The sequence below is a fragment of the Mauremys mutica genome, chromosome 6 (genome assembly GCF_020497125.1).
Source record: "Mauremys mutica isolate MM-2020 ecotype Southern chromosome 6, ASM2049712v1, whole genome shotgun sequence".
NCBI lineage: Eukaryota > Metazoa > Chordata > Testudines > Geoemydidae > Mauremys > Mauremys mutica.
The window spans coordinates 110,157,125-110,178,212 of NC_059077.1; the positions used below are offsets into that span (position 1 = coordinate 110,157,125).

Genomic DNA, 21,088 nt, shown 5'->3' on the forward strand with positions numbered 1-21,088 from the left:
TGGCTTCTTCTGCAAAAGTCAGCATCCTGCATTTCACTCCTACACACTAAGCTAAATCACAGCAAGATGCTTTCTTGGCAACTCTTTCTTTAGGGACTTATAAGTCAACGAGCAACACAAGTTTTGTTTAACTGCTCTATTTTTATTTATTTATATTAATTCAATGCATTTAAGGGGCTGCCCAGGCTGGAATGGAAAGAGGATGGTTACACTATCAAATATTTCTCCTGTAGGGTGACAAAAAGAAGCTGTCTCTTAAGCTGATGGCAATGAAAGACAGAGAATGAATCATTGCTTGAGGAAACCAATTTATTTAGTCACTCCATGCCACTGTTATTTATTACTTGTCAGCACATGCTGTTAGTTCAATTAAATATAAAAACCTGAAGTTCTCTCCAAGTCATTCCCCCAACCCCATTTTTAAAAACACACAACAAACAAGAAAAATGACATGAATCTGCACTGCTAACGCAAAACCCTCTGGGTTTATTGTGCTTCTCTTGTTTTAATTAAGCATTGTTTATTAAACCTTTTGCAGCAAAGGTAAGGGGATTATTAATCTTTTTCACTAGCTGAAGATAAAAGTTTGCAGGGAAAGAGGACATCTATAAAAATACAGTTTAGAGTACCCCACTGAGATTCACTGACAGAAAAAAAATTAAAATAAGGAAGCGAGACAAAGTGTTGATTGCAACACTTTATCAATACAAATACAGAAAGCTGCAAAGACCAAACTGTTCTAGTAAAACATCTCCTCTCTTTTGTGTATAATGGCATAGGGAATGAAAAACCCTCACTTTTATATGAGGGTGCATGTTACATCTAAAATGAGGGAGAGAGGTAAGCTTCTCTCTCTGTGTGTGTATATATCACATACCCAAATGAGTATCTGTTTCATTACTTCATTTATTCTTGCATATGCCACATTTGTTTAAACATGACAACAGCAGACCTTGGAATTTATGTTCCCGATGAAGGGATTCACTGTTTGCCTTTCTTGCACAATTAACCTGAAAATCCTTCTTCATGCTAAATGCAAACCTTGGAGGCCTATAGAAAAGTTGGTATTCGGAGAATAGTGATTCTCCTTCATCTCTCCCTCCCAGTGCCGTCCCTAACATAAAAGGGCTTGCTATTCTAAATTACATTTCTGATCAGGTTTACACCTCCACTGTGTCAAACACTGCCCACTGATTCTTGGGACTGATTACAGCTTTCAATGGTATGCATATATTATATCCCAAACAGCTTTATGAGGCCTGCAGTTTTTCATCCACCATAGATCTCACTTCACCAAGTTCATTCTCTTTGGCCTATTGCTATTTAATGAACAGGAGTGATATTACCTTCCTCTGCGGCAAATGGGAAGGGAGGTGGAGCTGGTGGTCAAGCAGCTCACTGCTCTCCTCCTTTATTGTTTCTGGGTTCGACTGCCATCAGAAAATAATGCTAATCTATGGCTATAGCAAAGCAGATGTGCATTTTCAAACTGGCGTACTGAAAAAGTATTCTGCTAATGCATTTAATATTGAGGACTCCGTTATTTAATGAAATCTATAATGAACTAGCAGGTTGGTTTTCCCAGATGCGCAGTGATTTTAATATGCTGGTGGTGTACACTCTGGCTAATCAGCACCAAGGACGGGCTGCACCCATTTAGGGCACCAGCCCTGCAGTCTGATCCTTGCAAGTGGATCCCTGTTACCACTGCGTAGCCACACTGAATTCAGTGTCTTTCCACGTGGATCATATGGCATGAACAGCCCCAGGTTTACAAATTAGAAAGTAAGATGAAAAACCATGGTCATGGCCTCACATGTGCTTTGTTAATTTATTTTGACAATTTCATTATGGATAATATGACAGCATGTCAGTAAAATATTCTTAAAACAACAAAGTCTTAGACATGAGACCTCTCTGTAATACTTACTCAACCTCTAAGTAGTAGTGGGATGCTGCTGCTTTTTTGAAAAAATCAAGCCAAAGAAGGAACTATTGCAGTTCTGCTGTACTTTGAAAGGAAGCAGAAAACCCACACATATTTAAGTCCCCAAGTATCTAATGCTGAACATTCTAACTAGTCATTTACAGTATTAAACAGTTCTACCATATTTCAATTTGGTATGAAGAATAATTCCTTTAACAAATCAGTTCCTTTAGAAGGAACAATGGCTATGCTGTTATACAAGGTGGTAGGCTGAAAGTTGATCCTTGAATAGAGCTGGTTGGGTGGTTGGAACATGTAAAAAGGTTTTATAGAAATTGAAGCTGGAAAAGACTTATCTAGTCCATGCCTCAGCTGTGGCAGGATGTATCCTCCAATTAATTTTTCCATTGCTATGTCCAGTCCAGGTTCTATGCATTTCTGCATAGATATTGCCTCCAGGCATGGAAAATATATTAAAAGATATTTTATCGAATGAACTTGCCTGTACTTTAGTGAGGCTGGCTGCTGTATCTCCTTAAAGAGATATTTAGGAGCTACCATTTTAGTAACACCACAACCTAACTATACTGACACTACAAGGATCATCTTGGGGCTAAAAGCCATGGGGTCTCAAGAGACCTGGGTTCTATTCCCAGATCTGCCACACATTTCATGTGTGATCTTGGGCAAGTCACTTAACCTCTCTGTGTCTCAGTTCTCTGTTAGGTGGGTATAATGCTATTTCCTGTCTCACTTTTTGCTGATCTAAATTAGAAGTTTTTTTAGGGCAGAGATAGCCTTAGGGCTTCTGTACAGTTTTTGTATTGCTTTAACTATAGCCGTTTGAAACTGGTATAGTTAAAGCAATACAGACCCCTAGTGTGGATGCAATTCTACTGCTATAAAAATGCTCGTACCAGTGTACCTTATTCCTATAAATTTAAGGGAATAAGTTATGTCGGTGCAAGGCATCTTTATAATGCAACTACCTCCACACTGGGAGTTGTGCCGATTTAACTATTTTGGTTTAAAAACCATACCTGTAACCTAAATAGTTAAATCTGGTACAAAAACTGTAGGCCAGGTTTTACCATACCTGTACAGTGCATAGCACAATGGGCCTTAATCTCAATTGGGGCCTGCGGTAATCTAACTGTAATACAAATAAATAAGGAACTCCGGACTCCAGTAGTTAAAGTGTTAAACCCACAAAGGAGCAAATTTAAGTTTAAATTCAGAGTAACTATATAAAGGTGGGTGATTTACATCACTTTAGCAGAGCAGAATTTAGCCTTGTTTTAGTCCTTTCTTCTGATAGCTCAAATTCACCCACACATCATGAATAAAATTAGGCTGCTTGGAGCCACAAAATAGGGGGAACTGCAATTTTATAGAAATAGAAACTTTTACAAGCTAAAATAGTTACCAAGAGCAACTTTGCAGGGCCACCAGATGCAAAAAGCAAAAATTCAACTTTAAATTTTGACAATAGTCAAGGCAGATCCTATGGAAAGGGAGAGACTCTTACCATGCATTTAAAAAAAGGGATGGTCTACCATATGAACATGCATTTTTTAACAGAGATGATTACTTGTCCTCTACAGTTTAATAACCATGCAATATTTACAGTTATGCTCTTTGGTTCTTTCCCCCTCTGACTAGAGTCAGTTTGATTAACTGGTATGCAACAAAAACCTTTTTACAGGCTTCAGATTTTTCTTCACCTTTTATGTATCCTGTTTACATATTTTAATATTAATGGCAAGAAAGGACCATAAAACATGAGGCTTGACACAAAAATTGCAGTATTTTAACATTTAAATTTGGCTGTAAATAAGGTAACCATAATAAACTTTTTTTCTCCACATATTGCAGATTGACTTAGCAATAAACATGAAGGTTTATATTACCGTGACTAAACTGCAGGACTTCATAATCAGTTTTTAATTTGGTATCTGTGCTCCTAAACTCATGTTCCTTTTCTTCACGTTTCTGCATCAATGACTTAACCAGTTAATCTCTCCTCCCTACCAAATTATCTGTTGCAAAACTCTCACCTGCAAGTATTTTACACCCATAAAATGGGCACAATGCTTACCTATGTCAGTGATCTTCTAAAGCAAAAGCAATGCTTGTAAAGCTTAGTAGTGCTTATAAAATACCGGTACTATGTTTGCTATTAGGTTCTGTGTGCAAAAGCCACTATTTTTTAAAAAAGAAGCTGCTGTGTTTTTTAAAACCTTAAGATACTCACAGCACAGGGGTAAGAATGATATAAAAATTAGTTCAGATGAGAACCTTTGTAGTTTGAGCTGTGCTTAGCAATAATGGGCATACATGATCTTTATAGTCCTGAATGATTTCAGACCTAATTAGCTGAGTGACGAGCTGCCCGATCACAGCAGTGAAGAACTGTAGGCTTCCCTTGCTGCTGCTGTTCATGGGAATTGTACTCTCTTGAACTGCAGGCAGGGCACCCACAGTCAAAGGGGCCTCCCCCTATAGAAAGAGTGTCCTGGTTCACCAGTTTCGTATGATTTGGAGCACAGAGCTTAATATGGCCTTTAACAACCACCACATTACAATGGAAGCATTTTAACCAAGTCATCTATGTGGGTGACCTGCTTTTTGTGTGCGTGTGCTGCTTTTCTAAATCCTATGAAGTAAACTGATGTTAGTCATCAGACCTTTAACACATTGTGATTAATAATAATTATTATTTTAAACAGTGAAAGAGAAAATATCTTAGCACAGATGTATTCAAACAAATTATCCAAGACTATCGTTTCCAAGCATTTTAGGCAAAACATTTCCCTGCAAGAGCAAATACTATAATAAAAAGAAAGCTACAAACAAATCTGAATTGTTCAGTGGAAAGGCCTATAATTTTTCTCTTAAAAATGACATTCTGAAGTCTAATTATTGTTTCCTCTATCAAGTCACCATAAAAAATACATTAAAGCCTCTCACCAGGAATAATTGGTACTTTTGACTCTCTGGGGGAGTTGCACCTTTTTATTTATATAATACAAATACAGTCTTGCCAGCAGAGAGAAAAGAGGAACGCTTAGGGCAGCAAAGATTCATTTTAATAAACTATTTCTTTGGTCCTCAGAAAGTTGAAGCAGGGTCATTCCCTTAATACTGACCAATGTCCAAGCTTCCATCCTACTAGGCTATGATTTTTTTTTTTAATCCTGAATCAGCTAAGGCTTCCAACTTGCTAATCAAAAAAACAATGTAAAATTATTTTAAGAGTATTCCATAAATAATTCAGAACTGTATTTTCCAAACCAATTGCCATAGCCTCCAATGTGAAATACTAAAATTATTTTTAAAGAGAAAAAACACATGGAGACATTTCCAAGTGAAATAAAATATGGTCTAGTACGCATTTAAAATACACTGAATAGTTTAATTGCACAGTGAATAAAGAGAGGATGAATCAATGCAGAAGCCTGTGTAATGCGGCTGATATATATCCCTAAACCATAGGAGCAACAGCTCAGAATCCAAAAAATGAATTAGCCCTTGAGTAATCAATCACATGTGGTCTCTTTTATAATAAATAATCAGACAATTATTTCTTTGTAAACATCTTTATTTAATTTTCCTGGAACCCTTCCTCTTCTTTTTCAAGTTCAATTTCAATTATTTACCTTCTTTAATCACATGCATAGTAAACCTTTTTCTCTGTTGTACATTAAACAAAAGCTCAGACTATGGGATTTCTTGCTATAGACCTTGAAATAACCACCTCTGAAATTAAAATATCAATACACCATAAACTAAAGCCTTAAAGGTGACCTGAAAAGCCAATATGAAAATGCAGTTGAACTCAGAAATCAGTTCTTTAATGCCTTCACTAACCAGACAGTGGGAAAACTGAGTAAAGCAGTATTTCCCTTTTTAATGGCAAATTAAGTCATCCCTGGAACTACTCCTGGCAGTACTTCCTGTTTTTTTAATAACTCAGAATGCATCACTGATACTATGGATTGTGTGTGGAAAGTTGAACCTCATGGACTGAATCCTCTAACCAGTCAGATCATAACTGACTACCTTCAGCATGCATTTCCGAGCTTAAGTCAATTTACATTTTGGCTTTGCAGAGCTCCTCTGAGGTATGCCCTACTCAGCAAAGTTTGCTCTGTGAAATAAGCTCTCATGGCTCGACAGCCTGGCAGACGTATCCTGGAAGCCATGGGAGTTGCAGCATGGAAGGAGTCACCCTTCCTGTGATGAGGATGTGGTTGAGGAGTGCCAGCAGGTAAGGGAGGCTGTGAATCCATAAACATTTGTCAGCACACAAGCTGCTGGGGTGCAGCTATCAATCTCATCAACAGAATGAACCGTCACATGATCAACACAGACCACAAGAGATTAACCACTGATATATTACTGTTCATTTTTCTCCAGTTTTAAGAATGTTTTATTGTTTATATTTTCTGGGCTTTTACAAGCATTGTCAATACTATGGAGAATAGCAGGAAGAGTTGGCAAATGCAAACTAGAAACGGAAGAGGAACAGGAGCAAACACTAAGGATCAAGTTCTCCTGTCAGTTATACTGGTGTAATCTTGCAAGGTACATGTGGCTGCACTAGTATAATTTAAGAGGAGAATGTCCCTACAGGTGAGATGCTCAATTGCCATGCAAAGGGGCATAAATAAGGTATTCAATGCCTTAATTATGGGAATTATACATTTACAGCAATAGAAAAACAGATTTTATAGCGAAACAACCTCACTCTCCTGAGACTTTACAGTCTAGGAAGCTCCCAGGTAGATCTAGGTCTCACCTGTTGTCTTTCTGCCATATTCCTTTTCCTCATCTGCAAAGAAATCCCAAATTCCCCCGAAAATAAGATAAAATTACAGCACTAGAGGCTGACTTGGTAAGCAGGATTCTGTGTAGTAACTAACTGGTTAGGTCCATTCTCCCTCACACATACATCCTCATGAACATCCTTGAACTGCTACATATAGTAGATAAAAGTTAGGGTCATCAATATGGTGACTAAACCAGATGCAATTCACTCAGGCCTCTTCTGCCCTTTGAAGAGTACTCACCATAAGAATCCTCTCAACTGCATTTAATAGTGTCCTTATTTTACAAGCAAATTTATTGCTGCAGTAGGTTGGTACTATTTTAAACAACAACAACAAAATCAATCCTGCTTCATCTTTAAGACCACACAAAGAACCTGCTACCAAAGTCAATGCCCACATATTTACCAACTAAGGGGAGCTCTTTCAAGTCTTGTAAGAGCATTTTGGGCATTGTGCATCACTAAAACAAGGCCTGCAGATGTAAATAATGGAAAACATAGCAAATACAGCATATAGGAGTTACTAGTTTGTTTTCTTACTATTTAATAAAACATCTCATTTGCTTATTTGCATAAGAAGCAAATAGAAAATTCAATATAGCAACAGGTAATGAACCATTTATTTTATTTAACAAGATTTAACAAGAATTAGACTCACACCTGGGATATGACAAAATCAAAAGTTTCTTTTAAATATACTTTCAATTATAAAAATAGCACCACTTCTAATCAAAATTAATTTGTTGCGGTTACCAAATTATAGGAAAACAAGTTGTATAAAAGCAATTATTTCTAAAGAAACATCTTTAAAATGAAGAATGAGTTTATGATTTTTGAATCCTTACAAAAATGCATAAAAATAAATTACACCGTCTTTCTAGAAAGCTATTTACAGGGGAGCTGAAAAGATTAAATCAGTTAAATATCAAAAACTGGAGCTCAAAATCAGAAATTTTTAAACAGTTTCTGATTCGCTGCATTATCCAGTCTCACAAGATGATGTGCTGAATTAACAAAATCTCACAATAAGAGAAACAAAGCATTCATTTTCCTGTTTTCAGCTGAGATGTACATGATAAAATAATTGTGGGAGGAGACTAGCCAAATAAAATGACCAGCAGTATAAAAACACCTACTAGCATAGTTTGTCACTGGAATTACTCTCTCTAACAATAATTAACTTAGATTGCTTACTGAAAAAAATTCTTCTTAGCAATTTTAGCTCTCTAAAAATTAAGCATGCTCTTAATCTCCCAAAGTAAATTGTCATTCAATTTTAACTAGTTCATTTATATTCCTAAAAGCTGGGGCCCAATGAGAAATAAACATCTCAAATCATATCAGAGTGTTGCAAGCAGATATGAGCACTGTCACGCTACAGAAGACCTCTTCAGAATAGTACCTTTTTAAGAAGCACATGGAAATCAAGTTACTTAAATTGCTAACAAGTTCAGGAGGAAAAAAAAACCACAAATAAATTAGCAGTTTAATTGCTAACTACAGGAATTATGAAGAACCTACAATGTTAGTTTAACCTTTATTAAAGGCACCCAGGATCCTGGCATAGATCTATGACTTCTTCCCGATTCATGTCAAGTGATAACCCAGCAAAAAGAGACACTGATCTAGTGCAGTGTCAAACCAATCCATTTGTATAAGTCACAGAAGCAGCATGCCAAAGGCAATGAAAACCAACTATCAACAATTTAAGCCACAGGTCAGGATACGCAAAAGAGTTTGAATGAGGAATGTCATGCCCAGTCCAAATGCACTTTAGCACTGAAGAGAACAGACATCACACCCTTCAAAACAAATATAAAAAATATTAAAATGAAGCAAGCTTAGGGCTATTTTTTTACATCGCCAGCCTTCATCAGAGCCTTAATAGCCCTGGCCCTCATCTCAAGCTCCAGGAGCTCCAGCTGCTGTGCTGATGGCTGAACATCTTCTGATGGAGCAACAGACAAGTTTGCTGCTTTAGACTCCTTTGGGCTGGATTCTGCCAACCCCAGTATCTCATTCACGCTTTTTTCAATGTCCTTCTGAAGGTCATCTATCTGACCAGCTCCACTTCTGACAGCACTTTCTGGCACATCTGGACTCTCGTCTTCATTGCATGGGCCTTCTATGTCACTATCATATGCATCTGCATTTATGCTGAGGACATCACTATCTTCTCCCTTGCCTGTAACACAAATGTAACAAATAACCATGCAGTGCAGGGAGCCTAACAAAAATTTCCTTTTCATCTTAAAAACTGCCTCTGCATAAAAATGTTTCTCTTCAGATTCAGAATATGACAAAAACCATCTATAAATTACAGACAAGTATTTCCTCTTCTTTTCCCTCCCCCAACTTTTAAGACTGATCTAATTTAGACAAGTTTTAATGCAATTTTTATTCCAATTTAGAAAAACATGCAATATACCAAAGCAGCAGTGCCTGAAAAATTTATTCCATCATATGGAGTTACATGACATTTTTAATTAGGAAAATAGATCATAAGGTTTTATATTACAATGAAGCTTCTGCATTACAAAATCAAAGTTGATGTGGGGAATAGTTTAATATTTTAGAAGTAAATTTAATTCTCAAAATGCAGTTTAAAAATACTTTGATTACTTTATAAATTACCATAAAGGAAAAATACCAAAGCCAATGAAGATGGAGAAAAAAGTCATACATTACAATTATCTAAGTCTTTTAGTGAAGTATTTCAGATGGATTTGGGTCAGCTCAGTAAAATTATAAGAGAAATGCTGGTGATGGTTTTTATTTTTCATTAAAAGCAGGGGTTTATTAGGAAGAGATTAATTAGAAAAAGCAGTATAGTAAGTAAAACTAGCAAAACCTCCATCACCAATACTCACAACTTCACCGTAAAGAGAGAGATCCTATCACTCTTGACACCTTGCCTCTGCAACTACTTGGTGCTTGGGCATCGTTTTTCTTTGGATACACTCTGATAATATTGCTTATTGCTTAAAATAAATATTTTTATTTATTGAAACAAAATGGCAAAATTGCTGATTCCAAGGGTTTAATAGTGGCTCCTGGTAGGGTCATTATACAATAGTTAAGGCTGTTAATTCAGAAATAGTCTTAAAAAATGAAATATTAGATTTAAATAATTGCATTTTAAAAATACAAATGACTTCACTGTGTACTGAAGATATAAGGCAAAAGGTACATTCATACACAGTAAGGTCCTGTACTGCATAATGACAAAACAAAATGATAGTTTTAGAGCATATCAGCATTAGGATATAAACATCTAGATAGCATAACAATGCTTAGAAATTTTCCTTTTTTAAACTTCCCTTTTTAAAATTAGCCTTTTGCCAACTGCTTTAAAAATGTTTTCTTTCTGTGGATGACTTAAGAATTACTAGTTTTCTCCATCTGTTCTTTTAGCTCCTAAATCTCAAATCTCCAAGGCTGGGAAGCATTATTGATCTGCCAGTATTTGCTCATCAACAACAAAGCCACTGATATACTGGAAACCAATGCAGTACTTCCTCTGTGAATTGCTGTTCTTGGACACCAGGCAATTTGAGTTTTACTAAAGCTCAGGTTATAAAGAATACATTGATAATGTAGTCTAATACAACAGGGAGCCAGGGTTTGATGCCTTTAACTAATTGTCTTTGTATCTCTGGGATTTTCCTCAAGATGCTCACATTTAATATTTTATTGTTGCAAAACTTACAGAATGATTAGCAAAATCCTTTCTAAATACTAATGACAATTCCCTTGAGAGCATGTTTTAGTCCCAACATGAACCATTCTCCCTCCCTCTTCAAATAACAGCACAGCATGCATCTTTGAAATTTTAGAAGTCTGTCTTTAGAGATGCTTGTTCATATTTTGGTGCCTTTGGTTGTAGAGCATATCACCAGAATGCAGTTACATGGGTGAGAGGCATTTATGGAAAACAGGAAGGAGAACTGAAACACTCTCCATACCCATAATAGGCCATATTCCCCTTGAACTTTGCACAGAATTCCTTCATTCGATGAAAATTCTATGTGAAGATTAACAGGTAGGACATGGACAACTGAAATTAAAATGTCTGGTTCCAAAATAAGTTTAAGCAACAAATTTTGCCAGAGATCAATTTTTCCTTTTAAGTGAAAAAGAACGCATTAGAAAACTCTACCCCGTCTATGAAACTCTGAAAAGAAATGCTTTTTGGTGTGCGCGCATGTTTTCTGATGAGCAGGGAAGGAAAATCTTTAGAAAAACATATTTTTCTTGGCTTTTATGACATAACTTATCCTGAGGGGGTGAAAAATCAATATTGAACACCAAGAAAAATATATAATAAATGCACTTTCCTTGCTTAAAAAAAAAAAAAAAAAAGGAGGAATGGTGTTTCATCCAAATACCTAGTCAACAATACGTTTCCTTAATTTGTTTTATAAACACTAGAGGCATATTTAAGATAGCCTGGGTTTTATTTACCCTAAATAAAAACTTAAATCTGAGTGCTGGTATAAAGAGTTCAAAAGAAACATACACATCCTCAATTCTGGAATCTTGGTGCAGATTTAAGAAAGCACACAAGTCTCTATTCGAGACTTAAATGCTGTCCAAAATAGGGATGCTTTCCTGAATCGAGGCCTTAGCTACTCAACATGTGCAATCCCAGATTTGTAACATCAACTACTGAACGTGGTTGCAAACGTATACTAACACATAGGTAAACAGCATACGATGTGTAAACCATACACAGCCACACGTTTACAAGATGAAGATCATCATAAATTTAGTCAGATATGGGAAAATTGGTCAAATCCCTATAAACTCTTGTTTCTGGAGATTAGCATTGTTGATCATGTTGATATATAGGATTTTTGATCTGTGGCACTTAGGTGAATTATGACTTTTTTGGAGTAAAATCTGGTTATATTGGTTAAAACAGTTTAACTCTATGAAAAATGTATCCTCTTCTAATCCTCAACATCACATGGAGGAGTTTGCAGCAAGCACTGATATATAAGGCCCATCAGTCCCCTACTAAAGTCTTCAACACCACAGAAGTGATGTTATGATCATAGAATTGGAAGGGACCTCAGGAGGTCATCTAGTCCAACCCCCTGCTCAAACCAGGACCAATCCCCAGACAGACTTTTGCCCCAGATCCCTAAATGGCCCCCTCAAGGATTGAACTCACAACCCTGGGTTTAGCAGGCCAATGCTCAAACCACTGAGCTATCCCCCCCAATGTGTTTGAGGTAGTTTGTCCTGTCTCTAAAATGCCTTCACAGCAACCTCAAAAACTGCATTTTTACCTTAGATGCAAGTTTCACTCATCCGCTCCCTGCCTACAGAAAGGGATGAGTGGACTCTCAACAAAATCTTACTAACTTTAACTTCCCAGAAAGACCACAAGGAATGGGAATCATTAAGATTAAGGAATGGAAATTCTTCTGTCTTGCTACGAAGTACCAGTCCATGTTTACGTAGCATGACTGCATTTTCATGGGGCAAGAAAACAAACCGTATTTGAGGAGCCTAGTTCAAAGTTCAGAAGTTAAACTCTGAGCACGCTCAGCCTTACTGCCAATCTTCGCTTTGGAACTGATCATATGGGGTGGAAAAACCTGAACACTACTCACAAATTGGGTCATTCATTCCTGTCCCACTATCTGTATAGAATAGGGAGCTGCCTAGCCTTCAAAGGAACAGGCTGTCCTGGGTTCTATCGAGAATTAGGAGTCTCCATGGCAGCACAATACACAGTAATCACACAACCACTGGCCTACAAATGTTGTTTAATTAGCCGATGAGCTTCATTTCCCTCTTTTGCCGTTGTAATTTTACACAGTAATAAAAGTCTCAGATGGCATTTTTCTCATTATCTTTTTCATTTAGATAGCTTGTACTTATTCCTTCAGCTACAGTTGTGAAATTCATTTCAGCACACTTAATTCCTTTTTTAACCATATTTTACTCACTTCTGCTTAGCCTGCTTTGTTTTCTACCTTTTTTTTCCTGTAGCATCACAGGCTCCAGCATGGAAGAAGAATGATTACTAAGTTATATTTTACAATTTATGCCCATATTCTCAAAAGCTCTTTAAAGCTAACATCTTGAGAAGCGCTGCTGTCATTGCCCAAAGCCATCATGATACCGTGGTTGATAAAGTCATAAAAAAGGACAATGAAGCAATCACCTGCAGCAGTCATCAATTCCCTGAGATAGCACAAAAAGAGTGGAAGAGGTCTGCAGGAAATCTGTCAATTCCGAGGTCACTCCATATAGTGCAACAAGCAATATTTAAAGCGTTTCTCACAAAGTCATGGCATCCTGCTCCTAACAATTTTGCGGCTTTTATGACATCTTGCCTCCTCCCTCCATTTAAATCCCCTCACTAGCTACTTCAAAAAAATAAACCATTTGCAAAGCAGCTGAGATAGGACTCAGAATTGTGAAATAAAAGTCGCAGGAAGCAAATAATATTGGCTCCTCATAAGAGAAATACAGTTCATGAGAATCTGCAGCATTTACTGATTTTAAGCTTATTTCTGACATTACTATGTATAGTACGTCCCAATGAAAATAAACAGGCTAAGATAGAAGCAGCTCTAATTCTAGTGTATATAAAATATATATATAAAATAATACTGGCAGTTGTTACACGGTGTTCATGAAATAGCCATGCTAAAAGAGGAGCTGATGCAGGTTAAAAGCAGTTTCCAATGTACAATAGGGAATCAAAAGTACATCACTATCTGTCTTAGTATTTTATCCAGTGCCCATCACAGCAGTACATGAATGCTTAACCCAGTGCATTTCTGTCTGTCCTAAAAAAAAACAAAGACCCTGGAATCACCAGAATGATTCTATAATGAATGATTCCATAGTGATAATGAAAAGCTGATTTTGTACCTGTCTTTCCTGGAGGCTACAAAAAAAGAAGGCTCATCTGTCCCCACCTGATCACCAAAAGCTGCCATATTGGTGCAATCACACCAAATGCTGGCTTGTTTGTATTTCTACTCTCAAAATTTGGGATATCAAGAGTATTGCTCAATTTGCACTTGGAGTACAGAAGCAGCTTTCTTTTAGATAAGGCCATGAATAATCACTGCCTTTAAAGAGATATGTACAATACAGACCTTTCCTACGTACAGTTTGAACCTGCAAAGTGAGTAGCACTTTCAGCAACATTGACTTTAAGTGAAATGAACTGAATTCAGCAAAGATAGATCTTTGGCAGCTGGTTGTAAAGGGATTATGTTGGGTGATGGAATGCCAACTATGATCACACCAGCATCAAGAAAACGGAATTTGAAAGAATCCAAAGGAAAGTGATCAGTATTTAGAATGATTTACATCCAAAGAGAGAGAGAAGATCAAAGTTCCTCTTAAGCTGGATGGCCAGAAGGGAGAAGCAGGAGAGTGCTAGGGCCTAGAGTCTTGCTTCCCCCTCCACTATACTCCCTTCTCCCACAGCTGAGTTATTAACTGCAGAGCTGCAGTAGTGCTCCCCTAGCAACAAAGAGCTCCAGTCCTGCAGAACTCAGAGGGGCAGGAGAGGGATGGGAACCAGGACTGCAGATCCTCTGAACCAGCCACACAGCCTTGGAGAATTTGGGTGGCTGCTTATTTTGAAAGTAAAACTCTACTGCCATCCTTTCTCCTTCCATTGGATCTGGGCTCAGGGAAGAGGCTTTAACAATATCTGCTGGGAGCAAGAAGAATGCCTATAGGAAGGCAGGACTCCACACAGTGTGATATTGAGAACTGCATGGACCCCAGGCCGAGGCAGGATTTGGGTTGGTTTTTAAAGGGTTTGTTTTTTGCTTATAGCTATTTGTTTTAATTTATGGATCTGAAGATTTGCTTCTGCTGAAAACTGCTTTGTTAGTTCACCCCACTAGTTAACAATGGACCTACAGTCTACTTCAGGACAGTTACTATTATGTTGTTAGGACTTGAAGTTCTGGAGGAATTAGGAAGAGCAATGAATGGCTAGTTGCTTATACAACAGATTTACCTAATCTCTTGCTGCTACAAATGGTTATCATACTGAAAGTATTTGACTGGCAAAGTGAAAAGATAGCATCAACTTCATGATAAAAATACACTTCCCCAAAACCTTTTAATTTAATTTTTCCTACAGAGCCCAGGGAAGAAACAGGAGGATCTTAAGAAGATCCTGGTCTACCGATCCAGCACTAGTAGGGTCTAAATATACATAAAACCCACCAAACTCTCTTCTGCCACTTCAGATCACTATGGGTACAGGGCAAAAATGAAGAGTGGGGAGTGTAAATATTTGAATGTAAATATTTCAGCATGAAGGCAACAAATGCCCCCGTCATTCAAAAGAACACTCTGCTCCTACTGCAGCATCAATGGGAATTTTGATTGCTCAGCACTTCTGAAAATTAGGCCCATGTTTTGGATTTTTTGTTTTGTTTTGTTCTTAAAAAAAGTGATTAATCATTTTTTCATTTTGATACTGTCTAGGGGGCACAGATGTCTGGAGCATTTGATTCCACTGAGGATGCGTCACTGTTATTATTACTACCAGTTCAAGTATCCAAGCAGACAGTCACAGGCTATTGAAATTGATCACTACCAAGAACGCAAGACTTCAGCTTTCTCTAATACATACCTTGTTTTGACTCCAGACCTTCCAGTTTGCTATCTTCCCTCAGAGAAGAAGTAGAATCTACATTGTTGTCTTGTCTGGAAACAAACAAGAACACATTTTAATTTGCACACTTTATTATATAAAGTGAAGAGGACTGTTTCAAAGAAACATTTCCTTTACATTAGCATGTAGTATTTGTTGATAGCCTAAATAAGGCAGGTTCTGTATGAAAGGGGCCAACAAGAGTTTACATATACTTTATAACTATTTTAAGCACTTTACAACACTATGGTATTTTTCTGCTTTCCTCAGTGACATACAAGATCAAAGTTAATTATCTCATTGCACTGGTCCCATAAATGAATAATCATAATTGGCTGTATCTTCCCAATATGAGTTGCTTATTTGCAAAATGCAGCATAAAGTGTCATAGGCAGGAATTTCAAAAATGTAGTTTCAGTTGCATTCAAGGGATATTTGCTGTTTACTTTTAGAATTAAGTAGCTATTTTCACCCTCACCAGAAACTAATGTTACCACTGAAGAATTGCTTTTAAAAAGCAAATTGAGCCAGACTACTCACCTGGGTTCAATATCTATCTTCCCTACCTTAAAAGATTCACCTTTTTTAAATTCTAAGATTCCTACACCCTCCCCGTCTAAGGTGTCAAGCCTGGAATTACTTCATGTTGCACAGCAGCAAAACAAAAAATAGCCGAAGAGCCATGGAAACACATTTGTGGCCTGCTATCTACTTACAATTTTCAAATGACATTATTTATACAAAGCAGGGAAGTATAAATGAGAGATTGTTAGATGCGCCTGAAAAGGGCAGACACTGCTTACAGCAAGATCCTGAAATCATAAGAGAATCCAATTGTTGAGTTTAATGAGCATTTTGGCAGTAAAATTATTTTATATTCATCTACCCAATTTCATACCTCAGCTGTTTTCTTGTCTAAAGTTTGTGTAGTATATATTATATTAACATGTAATCAAAGCAACCAACCTGCTTGTAGGTATTAAATCGGACCATAAAAAAAGAGATAGTATTATCATAGATCTTACCATATTCTAATTTCACAGTTTCAATACTCAAGACTTAGTTGCTTTTCAACTATGGCCTTACGCAAGTTTTTTCTTAATAAGGTGGCTGCAGATCTATTTTTTATTAAAGAATCACAGATGTGTTTCTGTTCAGAATGTCAGGCTAATAAAACAACTGGGAGGGAATCTCTTCATTTTGTACAGTGTTTCTAACCAGCCCAAATTTGCTACACACATGCAAAAGAGGGTACACCGATTTTGATGGCTACAACCATGCAAACAAATGCTTAGGAAGGTGACTGGGCATTTGCACACACAGATGCAATAGTTATGCAAAAAACTGAATGTTTGGCTTGATAGCACACACCAACTTTGACTTAACCTGTATCTTCCTTCCTCTCTCTAGTATGTTTCCAACCTGCTGAAGCTGGGTGAGAGGTTACTCCAAATACCAAGGTTTCAATTCTGTTGGGTTCTCCATTTCCAGCAGAAGGATGGCAGAGGGGGTAGAGATAAGAAGGAAAAGAGCCCAAGTGGGGAAAAGAGCTATGCTGAACAGGGAGCTTGTTTATGTGAGCTTCCCTCGTCCTAGGAACCACCCAAATGTTTCCCCACAGAATGACTTTTGCTTGTCTCTGGAAAGTCAGACATTTCAGGCTGTATTAGCTTTTAGATGCTATATCCAAAACCAGACATTCTAAGAGAAAATTAATTTTGCTTTAATGTGATCTTTTAAACATGTTAAGCAGGTTCTCAGACTTTTCTTCCTTCCTGCCCCAGTCTCTGGGAGCGAGGGGGGGGAGGGTTAAACACAACCCAAAAACTTGCACTCTTCTCTATTGCCAAGGAGAGGGAGTGACTGGCTGTTTCCATTGCTGATGGCAATGTTGCTCCTTGGCAAGCAGCAGGGTCAGCTCTGACACAATCAAATAGTTTCCAGGGGGAAAGATGCCAAGCAGTGTCACCTCTGCAGTAATAAAGCTTCAGCTGCCCTGAGTCTTAAAGCCAAAATATCATTCAAGAATCAGAATCACCCCTTTGGCAGCAACCTCACAGCAACCCCATGCAGTTTGCTTTAAGTATAAGTAGTAGAAATAGCTACATTTCTTTTTACCTAACCAAAAATAAAGACTTTTCTGTTAATTGGAAATTATGTAGCAAAACCTGCTTCAGAATGAGTCCCTGATATTTAGACCATATCAACTGTTTTAGGAAGGAAAGAAAGCATCCCTGCTGTAAAGACCACCTGCTGTCAAAAAAACAAAAACAAGGGTGGGGGGTTCCCCCCAGGCAATCTTTTAAAGCACATTTTATTTTATCATAATATGTGGGGTTTGACTGGATTGCTGATGAAACTTCACCAGCTGGATTTTAATAAGTAGGTGTCATGCACCATCTTGTGGCCACACAGTGGCAGAGCAGTCTATATTTGGTTTATTTTCTTAATATTAATAAAAAGAATTCAAATGCATAAGGACAGTGGGCCAAATTCAGTCACTCTTAATTTACACTGGTGTAAAACAGAAGACATCCAGCAGCCAAATGCAGAAACAAAAGTGGGGCAAACCTCAGTATATCCCCCAGGTGTGGGGAACAGGAGATGCGCTGGATTTAACACTAAGGCAATGCCTTGGAGGCTGAAGGCCTCATATCCTCATTTTCCATATCAACCTTGGCTAACAAGTGGCTGCTAAAGTTTGCAGCTCCCTGTGCCTCTTGGCTGTTAGGAAAGAGAACAGTCAGAAACAGGGAGTCAGAGTCAGTGCTAATCTTCAAAGTCAGCCACAGCGCTCTCCTGCCCTCTTTTTTCAGCTGATTCCTTCCTCACCCTTCCCATTTTGGTACATTAGCTCCTCTACTTCCATTTTTCCCTTGGGTCTCCTTGCCATTCCCTTGTTTTGGTGGTGTTCTATTCCAGGACCCTCTACCACAACAATAACACCTTCCTTCTTTTGCTGCTTGCTGTTGACAGCAGCTGCAAAGTGAAGCTTACCTAATTCAGTGGTTTTCAACTTGTGGTCCATGGATCCCTGAGGGTCTGCAGACTGTCTAAAATTTCCAAATTGGTCCACACCTTTATTTGAATTTTTTTAGGGGTCTGCAATGAAAAGAGGTTGAAAACCCTGGCCTAATTCTTTTAGGCTGCTCATCTCCTTCCTCTGCAATGATAAGGAAGGTAAATTTACAAGAGTTAGGGCTAGTCTACACTGGCAACACTAAAATGCAGCCACAGTAGTGCTTTAGCATGGCTTGTATGGTCGCGGCAGAGCGCGGGGGGGGAGAGCTCTCCCAGCTCTCTTAAAAAATTTTTTTAAAAAATTCCACCTTCATGAGGGGCGTGGTTCCCAGTGCCGGTGCACTGTCTACGCAGCGCTGAAACTTGCTGCGCTCAGACAGGTGTTTTTTCACATCCCTGAGTCAGAAAGATACAACACTATAAATTGCCAGTGTAGACAAGCCCTGAGTTTCACTTTAACATGCTTCCATCTACGGTAGTAAAGGGCTTTCCACACCGATCTTTCCTTGGCAAGGCTTGAACAGTTATTTCAGATTTTCTTCTCTGTTTCACATAAGAGAATCCAGTTTTACAGGACAAACATTAATACATACACATCATCTAGATATTCCTCTTGGAAGAAGTATCAGGGAAGGTGGATTCCCCCCTCCCAAGAGGATGATGACAGATGAAATAAATAATAAGCACTAGTTATGTTACAGAATTGGACTCCAGACTGATCTGACTTACTAGGCCAAGGTTTCAAGAACCAAAATTCAGCCTACAAAATATGTCAAAGGGTCGCATGGGAGGCCCAAGGTGTGTGTGACAGGGGAAGGGTTCAGGAAGCCCGGGGTGTGTGTGACCATGTGCACGCGTGCAGAGATTACTCTGCACTCACCCCCTCAGAGCTCTTGCAGCTCTGGCTGGGCTCAGCTGCGTGCACTGCAACCTGATTCATGGGCTCTCAGTGCCCAAAAAGAATGAGAACCACTGCAATAGAGTCTCCTTGGTACACATTGAGAAAAGTCAGAGTCTGATTTTGAGAAGCAGACTCATTTTGCAGGCATGATTTTGTACTTGCAATTAACTGTGACCGTAATTCAATGCCCTTCAATCACTAGTCTCTGTGATTAACAGATGGAAACAGGCTATTAGACATCTATGGATTTTTGGTGCAGTTGTGCATGTGGTTTGTGAATATAAAATCAAAGGACGGGGTGAGGCCCTTAAAAAAAAGCAGGGCCTAAGTTTTGAGGAACTGTATTTTCTTGCATGCAAAACTTAATCACAGTGGTCTGAATTACTAATAAAAATAAACATATTAAACATCCGTGCTGGAAATACTAGGTATAGTCCCTACCAGCATTATGCACTATGCTCAGGATTATTTGCACGATCCGGTCCTATATTTAGATAATCAAAAATTCATGGGGGCCAACTAGCATTACAAAGTTGTAATCAAAACCGATAGTTCTTTAGGTTTCAAAAATTATATACAGTATTAAACACTGCAACCAAAATTTACAAATTTGTTTAAGCAAGAGAGCTACTTGTATAAAAGACGCAATGCTCATTTTTAAAAATAGCAACACGCAACTGTTTCTGATTAAGGAGCAAATTTTTATAAATTTACCAAAATCCCTGTGGTTGACATTTTCTTTTAATGGAAAGTCCAAGATACTTTTTATTACATTTTACATTAGAAAGGGCATAACATGAAACGGAATGACAGGATGTGCCTCAGTAAATTTGGACAAATGCAAAACAAGCTACGAGTGTCAGACTAACATATCAAAAGCCTTGTTTTCTTGTGTTCTATATACTACAAAGAAAAAAGAAACAAAGGATATTACATTGCTTACAGCTTTTATACGTTACCTATGTTCACAAACAAATCTGCTTCAAGTCCTGTGTTTCTGAAAATTCTTGAACTGCTTAAATTACAATACTTTCTAGTTTTCAACTTGTCTTGGAATTATAAGTTAATTTAATACACTATACTAGAGAAACTTTTTAAAAATAATGTATTTCATAAAGTTTGAGGGGTCAAATTCAGGAACAATTTTTTTCTTAGTATTATCACAAAGATAGGGGGTCCTATACTAAACTACAATAGATCCTCCTCAGATAACAATGGGAGATTTATATCAACTTCCAGGGTTGAACAAAGTCCTTAGGTAGCAACCAAATTTTTAGTTACTGTTGTACGCTGCATCACAGTGGGGGGAAGTAAGCACGATACTCTCCCTGATTTGTGCACAGAAATGTAGAAACTATGCAAGCTAAGTCAACAGTTGCACAACAACCTTATTTGAATAACTGGCTCTAAAATGCCATCATTAAACTCAACAACCCATATTATTTCAGAAAGTCTGTGAACTGTGGAAGACAACACTGCATCAGTTACACTTGATTTCCATTTGGCAAGCTTTCTTTCTTTGCAACCATAAGTACTATAATTTTTTTTTAAGTGACCACTTAAGATTCTACAGAATCTAACTGGCATGAAAGCTGGTTAAATATCTTACATAGGACCAGGGATGGGTGTCTGACACCAGTGTGCTGAGTCTCAAAGAAAATTATAAAAGTATAGCATATCAGAGATAGTGTCTACTATCCACAATTCACTAAAGAACTGTGCTGGACAACCAGATAAGGCACTTCCACCACCCATGCT

General features: G+C 37.8%; 1 protein-coding gene across 1 annotated transcript in view; it reads right to left on the reverse strand.

Annotated features, from left to right (window-relative positions):
- Positions 1-7,356: 7,356 nt before the first annotated feature.
- The window catches only part of CAAP1 (caspase activity and apoptosis inhibitor 1), a 30,307-nt gene continuing 16,575 nt past the window's right edge, over positions 7,357-21,088 (reverse strand). The window contains exons 5-6 of the mRNA XM_045021761.1: positions 15,388-15,461; positions 7,357-8,943 (exon numbers count right to left, since the gene is read on the reverse strand). Coding sequence (XP_044877696.1) covers positions 8,606-8,943; positions 15,388-15,461 — 412 coding nt within the window. The 3' untranslated portion in view covers positions 7,357-8,605. The remainder of the gene's footprint in view (positions 8,944-15,387; positions 15,462-21,088) is intronic.